Below are 16,766 nucleotides of genomic sequence, written 5' to 3'. Positions count from 1 at the left end.
ACAAAAATGGCTTTGTTACCATATGCCTAGGGTTGATGATGTAATGGGCTATTGCATCCTAGGATATATAGCTAACACAATACTTTTTTGGTTGTTCTTATCATATGCCACATACATAGTCTCCTCTAGACTTATTATTATTTGAATCCTTTCATGCTCTTTCCCCACTTTCTTTTGTTATATTATCATGTCCTCTGCTCTTTTTTTCACTTTGTTTGATAACCCTTTTGTTTTTTGTCTGTCATGTCATTTATAAGGTTCTGAAAATTATTTTTTTCTTGACTGCAAAAAAAAAAAAAAAAAAAAAAAAATCTTCAAATGTAATGATCATTGCATCCTAGCTTTAGTGACTGCTGTTAAAACAGTTTTTTGGCCCATGGTTTAACCTATCTCATAAGGGATCCACTGTCAAGTTATAATGGTCTCAAGATACTGAGAATAATACAAATATTTATTCATAGTTACCAGTATATCAGAGATAATATTTAGTCTCAATATTATGAAAATAATTAATTCCCAATTATGGAATGACAAGTCGAACCGAAATGCATTTAATAACAAAAGCTTACCATTAGTCATCAAATATGATAATAGATAAAATATTTATGAAAATCAGTATATTAAAATTTAAATTTAATTAATATTTTTAAAATTTAAATTCATCTCAAATTCGATTAAAATTTATTTTTAACTATATAAATTGATCTCAAACCCAATTATTATTATGTAAAAAAATTCAAAACCATTTAATTTTATATATTTTAACTAATAATATGCATAAAAATTATTGTAATTAATTATTTATATTTTAAAAATTTAATAATTTCATAGAATATTTAAATTTAATTTTATATAAAATAAAAAATATAAAACTTATAAATATTATTATAAAAAAAATATATAAATTTTATATTTAATTAAATATTTATATAAATAAATTCAATTAACGGATACTTAACATGTAAAATTCACACTCAAATTCATCAAAAATATTATTTTTTTAATTACAAACCAAATCAATTATATACCATTTAAATCTATTTTATTAAAATTTGATTAAATTGACTAACTAAGGAAAACCTGACCTATCTTGTTGCTTACTAAGTTGTGAAAATGATTGCTTTTGTCATTATTGTTGTTGTTATTTTTTAAAATTTATTTACTTTAATTAAGATTTAAATTTAAATTCTTAATTGAAATCTTCATTAGATGTGATAAATTTTATTTCAAGTTATTAATTTAATTTAGATTTAATGAATTTTATTTCAAGTTATAAGTTGTTTAATATTTAATTTGACTTATAAATTAAAAAATCAACTTGAAATAAGTTAAAAGTTATAAGTAATAATTTTTACTTATGACTTATTTATTTATTTTAAAATTATTTTTTAACAAAGTAAAATATTATATTATCTTAATAACTTTTAAAAATACTAATATTATTCTCATTTAACAATTACAATACTTAATTACATATTATTTTTGATAATTTTAATCAATTAAATCACTTTTAAGTACCCTTTAATCAAATATTTAAATTATTTAAAAATTATTTTAAAGTAATTTTATTAAATAATTAACTACTTATTTTTAATTTAACTCATAATTTAAAAAATATATTTTAAATCAATAATTAAAAATAAATAATTAAATCAAACACTCTCTTATTAAAATATATGCATTTTTCAAATAAAATAATTAAATTCACTATCTTCTCACTATATTTCTTCTCTAATTAAATTTTTATTTAATTTGAAATTTAAAGGCTTCTTAACTATTAAGCAAGCATCATTAATTTATTGATTTCTGCTTGTTTGTACATTTTTTTTTAAATGAAGGCTTCGATTGTTTTGTGAGAATAATTTATATATAAAAAAAAATTTTATCTGTTATTTTATTGTTTTGTGTTTATATATATATATATATATATATATATATATATATATATATATATATATATATATATAAGTGTTTTTAAATTTTAATAAAATTATTAGAGTATAAGAAATAGAAAATGATTTCTTATTTTAAAAATAAAAATTATTTTTTAAAAAAAATTATTTAATTTTTTTAATTAAACAAATATTTTATGTTAACTTGTTTTTTTAAATACCTCAAAGTATTAAAAAATATGAAAAATATTCTATAAAACAAATGGAACCAACCTTTGAGAATGATAAAATTGAATCAACACGGAAGTAGACTAACGGAGTTCAAGAACTATTTCATTGTCCCTTTAAATAAATAAATAAATGATATTATGAGTTAATTTTTATGCTGTGTTAATTAATGTTCCTTCATTTAATTAAATAAAATAAATTATATTTTATGATTAAAAATTAAAATATCCTCTAATTTCAGAAATAAAATCTGGATAAAAAATCATAGAGAAACAATGAAATAAAAGAAAGGGAAAATTACTATTTAATTTATGTATTTTAATAAAATTAATTATTTAGTTTTTGTATTTTGAAAAATATATTATTTAGTAAATATTTTACTTTTGTTAAATTATTTAGTCATTCCTTTAAATTTACCGTTATTTATGCTATTAAACTACTATTTAGTCCATTTATTTTAAAAAAATTAATTGATTAATATGTATATTTTCAAAAATATTACTATTTATTCTTTCTATTTTAGTTAAATTAATTAGTTGGTTAATGTATTTTGAAAAATATAGTATTTTAAAAATTATATTATTAGATAAAAATATAAATTTTACTATGTAGATGCTAAATTTAAATTTATATATTTTTTAAAATTTTTAATTTCTTGGACATCATTTTTATATTTTTACTACTAAGAAAAAATTTTTCTTTATTTTCCTTTATTGCTTACAAATTTAAGTAAGCTGATTAATTTTTAAAGACAATTTGTATTGTTTTTGTTAATAGATAAAAACAAAGAGAAAATAAGGGGGAGAATGGTGCGAGCCTAGAGGAGAAGGAATATGGAGAGATAAAAATAAGAGAATATAAGAGATAAATAAGTGAGAGAGAATTATGATAGTTTAGATATAAAAAAATAATTATGAGACTAAATAGTTAATAAATCAAATTACAGTTACTAATTAAAATGTTTTTTTAAAATATAGGGACTAACTAATTAATTTCATTAAAATAGAAGAACTAAATAATAGTTTAACTAGTATTGATTAACAAAAAAATTGACAGAGGGACAAAACAGTTTAACGGAAGTAAAATATAAGGACTAAATAGTATTTTTTTTTTAACATATAAGAACTAAATAATTAATTTCGTTACAATATAGAGACTAAATAGTAATTTTCTTTAAAAGAAATCCATTAATATATTTTTTTTTGGGCTTGCGATTTTGTGTTTAAATTAATGTCATACCAATTTTGTAGTAAGTGAAGTTCTCATGCTTTACAACAGTTTAGAAAAAATGAAAAATAAAAAACTTTAATATGAATATTAATAAAAACAAAAGTGAAACTTAACGTGCAACACAAACCTACCTCATGCAATTAAAGATGTAATGTATTACAAAACATATTTAATTACTTTATTTTAGTAAAAAAAAAGTTAATATAATAATAACAATAATTACGAAATATATAATCAATTAAAATTAAATCAATGTAATAATCATTACATATAATCATATTATTACCATTATCATCCGTTATTATCACTATCATTAAGGGTGTGCAAACGATCGATTTGGTTTTGAGCCGAACTGAATCGATAAAATCAAAAATTTTAAAAACCTAACCAAACTGATTAATAAGAGAACATCGAACCGAACCGAATAGATAAATATCGGTTCGGTTCGGTTTTAAACCTATCAAACTGAAATTTATAAATTAAGAATTTGATTTCCAATTGGGTTCGATTCAGTTTTAAACTGATCAAACCCAAATCTTATGGTTCGGTTTCGATTTTCTTTGATTTCCTTGATATATATATATATATATATTAATAATTTCGATTTGGTTCGATTCAATTTTTTATATTTTTTATGAAAATAACTGAACCGAACGATTAACCGAAATTATCAAAATTATAAACCAAACCGATTGAGTTTTAAAACCAAATCAATTGAACCGAATTAACTCGGTTTAATTCGATTTTTCAGTTTAAATCAAAAACTGCTCTCCCCTAACTATCATCACTTATTCATTGCCATTACTATTTAGTAAATGACATTATTATCACCGCTTTCACTTAATTTACCATCACCACTACGTGGCTACAATCACTATTATCACCATCTGGTCTTTGTCATTACTACTATTACCATCACTTAGTTACAACTGTCATCGACCATCATCGTCTAACAATTAACAGCACTCGGGTCACTGCCACTACCACTATCACCCTTACAATTACATTGCATTATCATTGTGACCACTAACACCCGACCATTAATGATTGTAGCAGTTACCATTTATTATTAACATAAAATTTAAATGAAATATTTAAAAAAAATTATATTATATCATTATATTACTTATATTTTTACTTTAAAATTAAATTTAAAAATATAATAATAATTATATTATATTACATAATTTATTTCATTACATATTTAATTATGTTGTATTATATTACATCATATTAATAAAAAATTTAATAAACTTTCATTGAAATATTAATATGATTTTTATATTAAAAATATTAAACATCTAATAAAATTCAGGATATCATATGAAACAAACCAACTCACCGGGTAGACTTCTAGATCTAGAGGCGATATCGACTCAAGAAAGTTGGCTTCAATTTTAAAATATGAAAATAGGAACTCCATTCGACTCTATCCAACTTTAACTTTTTTAAGGTTGAATTATGTTTTATGAGATAATTGAAATATTCAAAATTACGGTTTGATTTGGCTCGACAATTAGAGTGTGTAGTTTTATATTATTTTAGTTTCGGTTCTTTTAAAGAATTAAAATCAAACTATTTTTTTATAAACTGAAATCATTTTATAAACTGAAATCAAAGTCCCGGTTTGATTTCTGTTCTGTTTTAATAATAATTTTGATTTCAATTTTAATTTTAGTTTTAATAATTTTAAGAAGTTCCCTTACATTAAAATTATAAAAAGTTGTGTTTCTTTTAATACATATAAATTCTAACATCAAAATATTAATAAAAACTAATTATAAAAATATCTAAATAACATGATATTAACATCAAAGATATATTGTATATAATCTTTTATAAATATATTAGATTATGTTTAACTTGATGATTTAATTTAGTCATATAATTAAAAAATACATATAATAAGGTGATTTACTTTATTTATAACTAAAATTAAGTATGGAAAATAAATTATATTTTAATTTTGTTATTATTATTTCAGTTAAAAATGTATGAATTAATGAATAAATTTTTTTCACAAAAGGATTTCGTTATTTTCTATTAAATAAATTACATTTAATATATGTTAATATTTATATTAATTGTAAAATTTGACAAATATCATATATTATTTTCAAAATATCGATAATAAGATGTTACTTTTTATACTAGAAAGTGGATTAATGATCTCTTAATTTTACTTTCCCGTTAAGAAACTAAAGTCCCAGCTTTCTGCTAAAGCCAATGCATGGAAAATGAAAAGCAAGCAGAGACTACTCTGAAGTCGTCTCGTCCGTGGCCCTTTCCACGTTGTCTTCCACTTGCATGGTCTGTTAAAGCACAGCCATGGAACTAGCTTTCTTCAATTTAGTTTCAGGAACCATACCTTATTTATATTCTTATGTTCATATTCATTTTGGTCAGGACATTTTAATTACAACAAACTCTTCTTCTTCTTCTTCTTCATGGCATCCGCCGTGGTTACATCGTTGCCTGGCCAGCAACCGCCTGCCGCTGGGGAGTTTCAACAACCTAGTAATATTCCACAGGCTGTTTCAACTAGTAGCAATAGTGCTTGGCGTTCTTCAGGATCTATTGGCCCATTCTTTGGAGTTATTTCTGTTCTTGCAGTTCTTGCTATTCTTTCTTGCATTTTGGGTCGAATATGCTCCCGTCGAGCAGTGGCTCCTCCAAACACCTTCAACCATAAAGGGTGTCTAGGGTGGGTGAAGCGGAGGATCCGGAGGAGCAAGTGGTGCAGGGGTGGAGATGTTGAAATGGGAGTCAATAAGGTGATGGCTCTTGGTGATCAAGATAAGCAAGATGGTAATAATAAGGTTAAAGATAATGATCAGGTTGATCAGAAATTACCACCTCCAGCTTGATTGTTGTTGTTCCATTCATCTTTATAATTTGATTTACCAGAAATATGAATTCAAACGCAAATATATAGATTTTATGTAAATCTCATCATTTCACAATGCTATATGAGTTTCTCCTATATAAATTATATATTAAATTTTTGTTTATGATTATATTTTTCAATTAATTCTGATTAGGGTTTACGGTTTAAATAATAAAATAAAATCAACTATAATCCATGCAATAAATAATTAATTAAATAAATAAAAATACCCACTAAACATGCAAAACCCAAATTTAACCTCTATCTTCCTAACAAACCATAACAGAAAACACCTGTCTGATCCCCTCTAAAACCAAAAACCACCAATTAATATTAATTTTCCTCTTCCGACAGCCACTTGAGCAGCCGGAGTTGCCATCACCGCCACAATAACAACATTTACTATCAATCAATATAATAATATCATTAGCTCATTGAGTTATGATTAATTTCTTTTTTTTTTTTTTTGGGCACGGTGAGATTGTGTTAGGAACATAACTCATTGAACATTAACATGGCAGCAACAGCAGCAATTCGTGTCGAACAACTCAACCAATTAAAGGAAATTTTCGCTCGATTCGACATGGATTCCGATGGTAGCCTCACCATTTTAGAGCTTGCAGCATTGTTAAGGTCCCTAGGACTCAAGCCCTCTGGTGATCAAATTCATGTGCTCTTAGCTAACATGGATTCTAATGGCAATGGGTTCATAGAATTTGATGAATTAGTCAATGCCATATTACCTGATATGAATGAAGAGATTTTTATAAATCAAGACCAACTTTTAGATGTGTTTCAATTGTTCGATCGCGATGGTAATGGCTACATTAGCGCAGCGGAGCTAGCAGGGTCCATGGCGAAAATGGGTCAACCATTAACGTATACTGAGCTTATGGAGATGATCGAGGAGGCAGATGCAGATGGTGATGGTGTCATTAGCTTCAATGAATTTACTTCTGTAATGGCAAAGTCCGCCATGGAATTCTTAGGCCTGGCTTTGTCATAACCTATGGATGGTATGTTGTTTTTATAAAACAAACATCACAATCATTGTTAATTAATGTCATTAATTTGCTCACTAATCTTAGATTTTAGGGGGCTAATAGACTTGTTTATATAGGCATCTGTTGATGGTGGAGAGATTCTTTAATTGTTGGGTACAAAATGTTTAATGTGCATGATTAAGAGGGAAGAGGGAGGGGAAACTAAAATGGGGCTTCCATTGTATCTTGGAGGCTTCTTCTCTATCATTACATTCTGTGTTGATAAAGAAATTTAATGAACCCATTCTGTAATTTATATTTTGTGATCATGGCAATCTGGGTTTCTGAATTTTTTCATTTAATTGTGCAGTGGTTGAGCTTTGATATATTTAAAACTGTTGAATCCCTTATTCAGTAGTGGAGTATATGCTTTGTAATCAAGGACTAGTATCAATAGATTTTGGCATAAACTTTGGAACAAATAGAGTTCATGGGATTTACAAGGATTAATTGGCCATGTCTGAGCTTTGTTTAGAAAGAGAGATTGCAATTCTCTTGTTGAAGGCAGATTGACAAATTTGTTGGACTAGAATGCAAGCGAAGTGATTTCCTTAGTTTCTAAATGCAATATGAAAAAAGAAGAAGAAGAAGAAGAAGAATTGGGTCTCTTTCTCATTAACAATGCCTTGCAGATGCATTTTTTAGGCAATTTTACAATATCATAAATATCCTGCATCTAAGCTGTAATACAAGACCTCATCTAAGCTGTCATACAAGGTAAATGCCACTGATATTCCTGTAAACAAGAATTTCTAAACTAGCTAGCTACAAAGATGTACTGTTATACATTTCTTGAACTTACATTATATTACAGTTTGGAGGTTTTTAAAACGGGAAAAAAAAAAAAATCTGTCTTCTACACTAAATACTTTAAAGGTATAGATACACCGGATCATCCAACGATACCCACTTGTAGACCCTTCTTGTCAAGCACCACAACTGAACTGCTCTGTGTCACATATGTACAGTGAGAAGCTTTTCTTTGCAACAAAATCTACAAGCATATTTTGAATGGAATCTATGCAAAAATGTTTCATCAATATCCCTAACGTCTCTCACGTTTTGAAAAACGGGCTGTATAACCTACTGTTGTAGGCCGTAAGGACCTCTGTCGTACCATATGACAGTACTCGGGATCTTCTGTTTGTCCATCGCTTCTTATCCACTGTATCATCTGATGATACAGGGGGAAAAACCTCATCTGGATGGCTGAGTATGTGAAATATGGGAGAAGGGAGGAGATCAGTACAAAGAATGTGATGAGCCAATAAGATGCAGCTGGTGCACAGGCTTCAATGAAAACCTTGTAGGCAGTAGTTGATATGTTAGGGTCGATTGCTCCATATGCCATGAGGAATATATACCAGAATACAATGCCACCCCAGATGAAGAGATGCTGTATGTAAGTGAAATAGCTGATGGATAGTGCCATTTGGCAGTTAACCACCCACACGACACATGTGTACATGGTGGCTCCGAGAATCTCTAAGCCAGCAACTTTCCCACCTTTGTTAAAGGCTTGATGCTCCATTGCAGAGATGGAGAAGAAGAAGATTAAGGTTGCACTCAATACCCCATTAAATGCCCATCCAAATATTCGAAGCCAGCTAAATAGGACATTTTGGACACCTTCTTGGTATAATAGCGGGAACTGTAAAAATTAAAGAACAACCTATCACAACACTGCTTTTACTCTTTGATTTAAGAGAGATAAATTCTGTAAGTTAAACCAAGTATCTTATAACCATTATGCATGAAATTATTAGATGACTGAACAAAAAAGCATTGTGGTGTCGGGTATACCTTCAGGCAAAAGCGTGCAGATACATCCTGATCAAATACTCCCAAGGCAATCACAGGAAGTGATGTGAAGAAGACGTTATAAAGAGACAAAAACCAATCATTGTATGCAGGTTGGCCAGAGAATGATGCATATGCCTCGTAGAAGAAGAGAGTAAAGCCAAATGCAATATTCTTGTAAAAGAAATAGCATATCTGCCAAACAGCAAAATGAATATGTCAAATACTTCAAATTCCTTGGCTATGTTGGTATAATTTCAAGCAGTGTTTTCAGGCTTTTAATTTTATCTTTCTGATCAACTTCGGTGAAACAGGAAAAAGGAGCAAATAATTTTCGGTTTTAAGTCATTCCCAAGATTTTAGCCAGCTGTGAACATAACAATTTCCTAAGTTTTACAAGCATTATTGTGCATGAACAAAACACTCTCCGGAGTCGTAAGTAAATAAAAGGAATCTCCCATTATAAAAATGATAATGTGACATATTCAAGATTAAATAGTACCATTGAGGAGATCCTTCTGTAACACCAATGCCCATGAACCAGTAGCAAGCGCTCCAAATATCGGAATTGTGCAATTGCAAAATCGCTTGACATGACTGCCTGAAGTTTTGGAAAGTCCCCAAAGTGGAGGATTGAGAATATGAAGCAAAACTTATTAACAAATTGGATTTACAGATAAAACAAAAAAGAATAATTTGTTTACCACTTGCCTGCATTCCTTCAACCCCACTAATACCAACTCCAATATCTGCTTCCTGAAGCATTCCAACATCATTTGCTCCATCACCAATTGCTAATGTCGTATTACCTGTTTTTGTTTTAACTAGGCGAGTAACCTGCATTTTTTAAGAGACACCTTTTATTTGAGTTTGTATTTAAAGTTGCCAGAACCAAGCAAATGTTAGGATTGCCCTTTCCCTTTTTTTCTCATTTATAAATATATTTAATGAAATTAACTCTTTTGACATAGATTAATCACAGGATTTTTTCATCATCAATTTTGAGCAATTGAAGAGGAGAGAATTAGAAAAGAAATCACAAATACTTGGCAACTTATCTTTTGCCTGTGAGTGTAACTCGTATCATCAATGTTGAATAATGAAGAAAACACTAAATACCATGATAACATGACACATTAGTTTGCTAGCTTCTGTGGAAATGAAACTCTAAATAAATTCTCTTTATTCAATGGATGAGCTGAAATCTCAATTAATGGTATCTAGGCCAAAACTTGCTATACAAAGTTGGGATGCCACAATAAAAGTGCCAAATAGCACTTGTAGTAAAGCATATCTCTATATCTGCCAATTTTTTATGAAGAAAAAAAAAAGACAGGCGAAAGAAGTTAATGCAACTTACAAGAGCTTTCTGTTTAGGAGATGAACGGCAGCAAATAACAGATGCACATCCAACGGCAAGCTCTAGAAACTTGTCCTTGACATCATCATGGAGAGCATAAGCGAGTGAATTCCCATCAATGATCAAAGCCAATGCCTCAGGACTTTCACTTGATGCAGTGAGCAATTCCTTCCCCTCACTAATCTGACGGAGGACGCTTGCCTTGGAAGCCTACAAAGTTGACAAGATTTCGTCAAGCTAGAGTCACACAAGCTAAAATCCTCCTGTGGAATAACACGGAAGTTCCAAAACATTGTCTTTCTCTAGTGTTTAAACCTAGGTCACACACCATTTTGTTTGATAGTCACTCTGTTAAAAGTCTTATGTGTCTTTCAGAAGAGTGCAACAAAGGTGTTCTGCTGACACCTATAAAATGGAAAATATTCATTCACAAAAGGGGTTCCTATCACCTTTTACCTAAATAGATTGGCATTGTAAACAAAATTTTGTGAGCTGATGTCTGATGTACAAAAGAAATTGCCAGGTTAAACTTGGTAAAACTCATCCTTAGCTTTGTGGTTCTATTATTTACATTTGAGTCGGTGTATTAAAGAGAGCTGTTATGATATCTTCCTCTTCTATTATTCACAACTAAATCTAGTACTAGATAATGAGCCTTCTACTTGTATAATTCACAGAAACAGGATAGCAACTCAAATTAGAATTACCGCAGCAGCAGCATCCTTGTCCTCCATTTTCTGTAGGGCTTTATTTTCTGGGGTCTCTGAGCTGATTGTTACTTGTTTCATTCCTTGTCTAAGTAAACTACAGGCGAAGCTGCAAGATCGAGCATCAAGTCAGAAATAGTAGTATTGAAATTCAACATCTACTAAAATGGAACTGACATCCAATTATCATACCCAATGTTAATTGCTGTTTCCATCTTATCTCCAGTCAAAACCCATATCTTAATTCCAGCTTGAGCAAGCTTGTCAATACATTCAGGAACCTGTCCAGAATGAATGCAAAGAAATCCAATTTCAAACACTACAGTTAATCTCTAAAGAAGTTATTGAATTCATGTACTTTATTTGGCTGTGACAGGAAACTTAAAAGAGTCCTCCTGTTCCTTTTTTGCTTGAAGCACTTTCAGACATGATGTGTTTTCATGGCGTGTAAAATGAATTTATGTGGAACAAAGGAAATGGTGATTTCTAGGATTTGAAAAGAAAATGGCGTTAGTTTGACTTTTGGTGATGATTAAAGCTCCTTGGATAACGAAATCCCAAATTGTATAAAATATGAAAGCAATTCATTTTTCCAGTGATACTGAATGCTCAACTTGTTACTTCTTCTTCTTCTTCTTTTTTTTTTTTTTTTAACTCACCCCATTTTGAAGTTTGTCTTCGACTGCTGTAGCACCAAGAAGAATTAAATCCCTCTCAGTCTTGGCTGCCACTTCCTCAATCATTTCCTCACGATCTGAACTTACTGAGTTCTTGGCCTCCGTAAATTCCCGATTGAATTCACTGTATTCTTCTTCATCAAGTTCACGATATGCAAGTACCAAAGTCCTCAAACCAGCATCAGCATACTCATTAATGTGCTCTTTGGTTTGCTCTTCAAATTCTCTTCCATCTTTTGCAAGTCTTTCAAACATGACACTGCTTGTCAAAGAAAAGGTAGGTCACAAAATACGGAAAATCTTATGAAATTCTCTACAAAGGAATCAGAGAAGAATTCAAAAATCTTATGAGTTATGCAGCATAAGTGAACAGTAAGCATTATTAAGCATAGCAAGAACAATCATTTAGTGATTTTCTTTACACAAGTGCCAAAATCACCGTTCTTTATTCTGAATTAAGTACATAGGATGGCTGAACTTATCCCAAGTAGTCATATAAGCTTAAGGTGTTGTGTCATATTACTAACCTGTCAGCACCTTTACAAAGTAGTAGCAGCTTTCCCTCCTCATTTCTTACAATCACTGACATCCGCTTTCTAGAGCTACTAAACTCAATAATATGCAAAAGTTGATAGTTCCTGCAGAATGAGGAAAAAAATAATAAGTTGACTTAGTTGAGGGAAAAGTGGTACGTTACCTTAAACAGAGAAAGAAAATAAGCAAATGACTCAAAAGTTTAATAGCTAAACACAAAACGGGTGGATTGTCTATGAACAAAGGAATTGTCTGACTAATGCAATCTTATACCTCATATTCAGATCTTATGTTTTTAGGACATGTTGCAAATTTATAGAACAGAAACTATCTATACAGGCTAACCCTGTCTATATAACTACTTAAATCATTAAAAGAAAAATCTACAGATAAGAAACCAACCTTTTAACTGTCCTGCCAGCTACTGGATCCAACTCATGCAGCGAGATGCTAGTTTGTGTCCTTTCATAAAATTCAAATCCAAGTTCTCTTGCTGCAATTACAAATGCTGCCTCATCTGGAGATTCAGCTTCATATGTTACTCTTCCACTTTCTTCATCAATTTCAGGTATTGCAGTGTGGCAGATAGCAAGTAATCTTAGAAACTTATGGATTACATCTGCACGAGGTTCATTAACCCAATGACCATTAGTAATCCTTTCATCTACAAAATTGAACCCTTTTATGGACGGTTTTTGTTCAGTTTGTTCCTCAACATGGGCCTCTTCTTCTATCTCCTCTTGAGGTAAAGGTGACCCCTTTCTCTTAGCCATAGCTCTCTCAACTTCAGTTACTCCACGACCATAGGAGGTCCCAGCCACAGAACACTTGATAAATTCCATTGAGTTGCAAGTCAATGTTCCTGTTTTATCAGAAAGTATAGTATCAACTTGGCCAAGTTCTTCATTCAAATTTGATGTCCGTGCTCGTGCTGGCTTATCAGCTTCCTCATAGTACATATTCAGATCTTGGTTGATGAAAATGCTCTGAAGAACTTTGACAATTTCTATTGATACATACAAAGAAATTGGAATCAAATAGCTGTATAACATAAGGGCAGTCAAAAAATGCAAAACAGCAGCAGCTGGTGCTCTCTTTGGATCATAATAAACAGTAGTGTTATCTGGTCTGAGATACCATCTTTTCATCCTTCCATTATCAAGATCTTCCCTTGTTGCAATTCCAAAGAAAATTGACCCAATAAAAGACATTAAAACCAAGATAAAGAACAAGAAGTAGATAATCTTGTCTGTTCTTCTCTCAATTTTGCTTCTCTTGGAAGGGGGTGCCATTGAATTCTGCATAACCTTAGTGTCATGACCCGTGAAAATTACCACCCCATAAATATAATCTGTGTTTCGTAACTTTGAGTCCCTCAGCAGAAGTTGCTGAGGTGAGAGAGGGTACTGTTGCTCTCCTAGCTCCATATTGCCTATGAAAGAATACAAATTTGCATTTGGATCTTCACATCTTATTAAAGTCCTGAAATCTCGAAAGCTAGAATCCTCATGAAGATTTGAAGTTGCATCCAGTGCTTGTTTCAGTTTCAAATTGGTTTCTCCATCAAGGTTCATGGTCTCAACATAGCAAACTGCTTCCTCATAACTTGAGGAAAGTAAGATGAGATCAGCAGGGAAAAACTCATCCTTTTCCACCTTTACTATGTCCCCAACTTTCAAATCCATCCATTTAGTATGATGAAAAACACCATCAGCAGAATGCACTTTTACCTTACGATTGTTCATTTCAATATCCTGATAACATTTTAATACACTGGATTATGTATACAGATTAAGAAGTTTACTCAAAGAACAGTAAGCTTGTGGACATTGCAATTGAAATGAAGATAAATAAAGAGGTCCAAAACCAATACTAATAATGAGATGTCAGTTATTCTGAGACAGGTTGGCAACTGATTAATATTAACTTGTAGGGGACTAGAGAAGAAAAAATAAAAACTAAATAGCTAAATCTAGCCATTTCAAAATAACAAACTCTTAAAAGTAGATCAAGAATCAAATGCAACTACAAAAAGCCAAAAGTTCCCAAAAACCTCCCCAGCTTTCACCCTGCTTCAAATTCTGTCGAAGAATAATGCCTAGGATTTGACCCAGGCCACTATATTAAACACATTTATTGCGCTGTAATCTAGATATGATCACGTAAAGACCAGAGAAATGCATTTAATCTGGAATTGGTAACATAAAGATGCTTACCTGCCTTTTCCTCCTCCAATCTTCAATCAACTCTTTCCCCATTGTAGCCCCAATAACAACAACAAGAGGAACAACATTACTAACAGCAGTGTAAGGAGACAGTGGTGTGAAAGACAATATTGCACAGATAAGAAAATAAAAATTGGCGACCCGCCTGAATTGCTCAAATAATGACTTGGGGAAAAATGTTGCAAGCGTATACTTGGTAGTTCTAACATAATTGCTGTCATAATTGTGCACACCAGCTTCAAAAGATTCAGGATCATTGCAATAGATTACCCTTGAGAAGCCCGGCCCTCCAATAAGTGAATGGTCTCCTTTGAAAGATGCCTTTCCACATGAAAAGGCATGGATCCTGCTAAAACGCTGCTTTCTTCTACCTCCAGCCATTTTATCCAATTGAAAGCTATTTTTCCAAATTGCTCAAACACAAAGACCTCACCAACTGGAACTAATTTGCTTCTGAAAAAGCAGAGACTCTTTTGCCAGAAACTTGGCCTTTCAAGTAAATTTCTACACCCAATACAAAGAACAAGATTCCAAGATTGCAGCTGACAGAACTAAAGCCCTGAGAATCAACCAACCCAGAAATATGTCAAAAAAAAAAAAAATTTAAAAAATAACAATGAAAAAACTATGAGACAAAAAGCAAATTTCTAATGGCAAATACCCGTAAGAACAGAACCAGACGAAACCAAAAATAGTATCAAATCTGGAAAGAAATATTAGACATGAATAAAAGGGAACGAAAAGGAATTATTGGAATCAAGAATAGTAAAAAATCTCAATCTAGAAAAACAAAATAAAACAACAAAAACCCACAAAGAAAAAATTTTTAAAAAGAAAAAGGAAAAAAAAACGACACCTTTTTAGTCTGGAATCTAAAGGCGCTAAAAAAATCAGTAAAAATATTCCTGGTCACACATCCAGATCCCCGTGGAAGAAGACAGAACAAAGGCAAAGCAAAGAAGATAGAACTTTTTTGTTTGAAAGCAGAGAAGTTAGCCTGCCATGTCTTACTTTGACTCGTAGCTGTAGAAGCAACAAAACCATAAACTTAAAAGAATGCATTTTTATTGCTCATCAAATTCTTCATAAAAAAAAAGAAATACAAGAACGGGAAAAAACAAGAAAAAGAGAAGGAACCCACTTGAAATTATGCAAAATAAAACAAAATCAGAAAGTTCTCAAGCTGTTTAATCAACTTCTAACAAAAGGGTATCAAAAAAAAAAAATAAAGAAAACAGCAAAAACAAAAAGGGGAAAATTGGAGTAGAGCGCAAGGATTATGCACATCCTAGAAGGTCAAAAGAGAAAGCAAAAAAAAAAAAAAAAGCAAGCTGTAAGAGAGAGAGAGAGTTACAGAGACAACGAAATTCTTGCATGATTAGCGATTGTAGGTCAACTGTGATTTCTCTTTTTTTTTTTTCTTGTCTCTTGAATATCAAAGAACAAGTATGAAGCTTTAGAGTTTCACGTGATGAAGATGCGAGCAAACAAGATTATAGGCGATCTAGTTGGGAAAATGGGTACTACGTAAGCCAATACGCAAATGCAGAGACAGAGAAAATATACATAAATGTTGAGTTGCCAGTTAAGGAAGACAAGAAAAAAAAGAAGAAGATTTTGAAGGACAGTTGGGAGAGAGAAAAGAGTTACATGAATCTGAACAGAATGAGGCAGCTGCTTTGAAAGGTCAAACGAAGACCAATCACTGCTTAACATGGCTGGCCTTTTCATTTTATTTTATTTTCTCAAAGATGATATTGATCATTTTTTTTTTTTCATGAGGAATATCTGCTTCATTGGAGTTTATAATTTGGTTTTTTAAAAAAAAAAAAAAGAAAAAGTTTTCGTACGATTTTTTTTTGTATTTTTCTGTGATAATTAAGGGAGATTTTTAATATGAGTGCTTAATTTTTAGATGCTTTTGTCTTGTGCATGTTGTGTTTATCATTATTGACATTATGCTAATATAAGATGTTTTCATTATTTGTATTTATTTGATAAATACATATAATTCATTATTTTTATATAAAATAATTGGTAATTTAATATTAAACAAAATATCATTTTATCAATGAGCTTGAAGTCATAATCATGTACAAAGAATCGTAATAAACACGAAGAAGAACAATAATAAATACAAAGAAAAAAAATCTGTCACCCGATAGTGAACGTTTAAACCAATT

General features: G+C 30.5%; 3 protein-coding genes across 5 annotated transcripts; 2 read left to right on the top strand and 1 right to left on the bottom strand.

The window, feature by feature from the left end:
- The first annotated feature begins 5,565 nt into the window (after positions 1-5,565).
- On the top strand, positions 5,566-6,253 carry LOC110640567 (uncharacterized). Its single transcript, XM_058130027.1, has one exon. The coding sequence runs from the start codon at positions 5,798-5,800 to the stop codon at positions 6,215-6,217; it is 420 nt and encodes a 139-aa protein (XP_057986010.1). The 5' UTR covers positions 5,566-5,797; the 3' UTR covers positions 6,218-6,253.
- A 414-nt stretch (positions 6,254-6,667) lies between these two features.
- On the top strand, positions 6,668-7,465 carry LOC110640581 (probable calcium-binding protein CML15). Its single transcript, XM_021791929.2, has one exon. The coding sequence runs from the start codon at positions 6,752-6,754 to the stop codon at positions 7,241-7,243; it is 492 nt and encodes a 163-aa protein (XP_021647621.2). The 5' UTR covers positions 6,668-6,751; the 3' UTR covers positions 7,244-7,465.
- Positions 7,466-7,870: 405 nt separating this feature from the next.
- LOC110640558 (putative phospholipid-transporting ATPase 9) lies at positions 7,871-16,338 on the bottom strand. 3 transcript variants are annotated; one of them, XM_058136941.1, is made up of 13 exons: positions 15,938-16,338; positions 15,440-15,606; positions 14,575-15,142; positions 12,761-14,112; positions 12,352-12,462; positions 11,807-12,083; positions 11,340-11,428; positions 11,148-11,256; positions 10,441-10,650; positions 9,788-9,917; positions 9,583-9,677; positions 9,084-9,275; positions 7,871-8,931 (listed from the first exon to the last, which is right to left on the bottom strand). In XM_058136941.1, the coding sequence occupies exons 3-13, from the start codon at positions 14,962-14,964 to the stop codon at positions 8,326-8,328; spliced, it is 3,561 nt and encodes a 1,186-aa protein (XP_057992924.1). In that variant the 5' UTR covers positions 14,965-15,142; positions 15,440-15,606; positions 15,938-16,338; the 3' UTR covers positions 7,871-8,325. The 3 variants fall into 3 exon arrangements, with proteins under 3 accessions (XP_057992924.1, XP_057992918.1, XP_057992927.1); XM_058136935.1 differs by lacking the exon at positions 15,440-15,606; XM_058136944.1 differs by lacking the exons at positions 15,440-15,606; positions 15,938-16,338 and adding an exon at positions 15,245-15,385.
- Between the last annotated feature and the right edge of the window lie 428 nt (positions 16,339-16,766).

The sequence above is a fragment of the Hevea brasiliensis genome, chromosome 2 (assembly GCF_030052815.1).
Source record: "Hevea brasiliensis isolate MT/VB/25A 57/8 chromosome 2, ASM3005281v1, whole genome shotgun sequence".
In the NCBI taxonomy this organism is placed as follows: Eukaryota; Viridiplantae; Streptophyta; class Magnoliopsida; order Malpighiales; family Euphorbiaceae; genus Hevea; species Hevea brasiliensis.
Note: the sequence above shows the minus strand (reverse complement) of the source record. Positions and strands in the feature narration are given on the sequence as shown.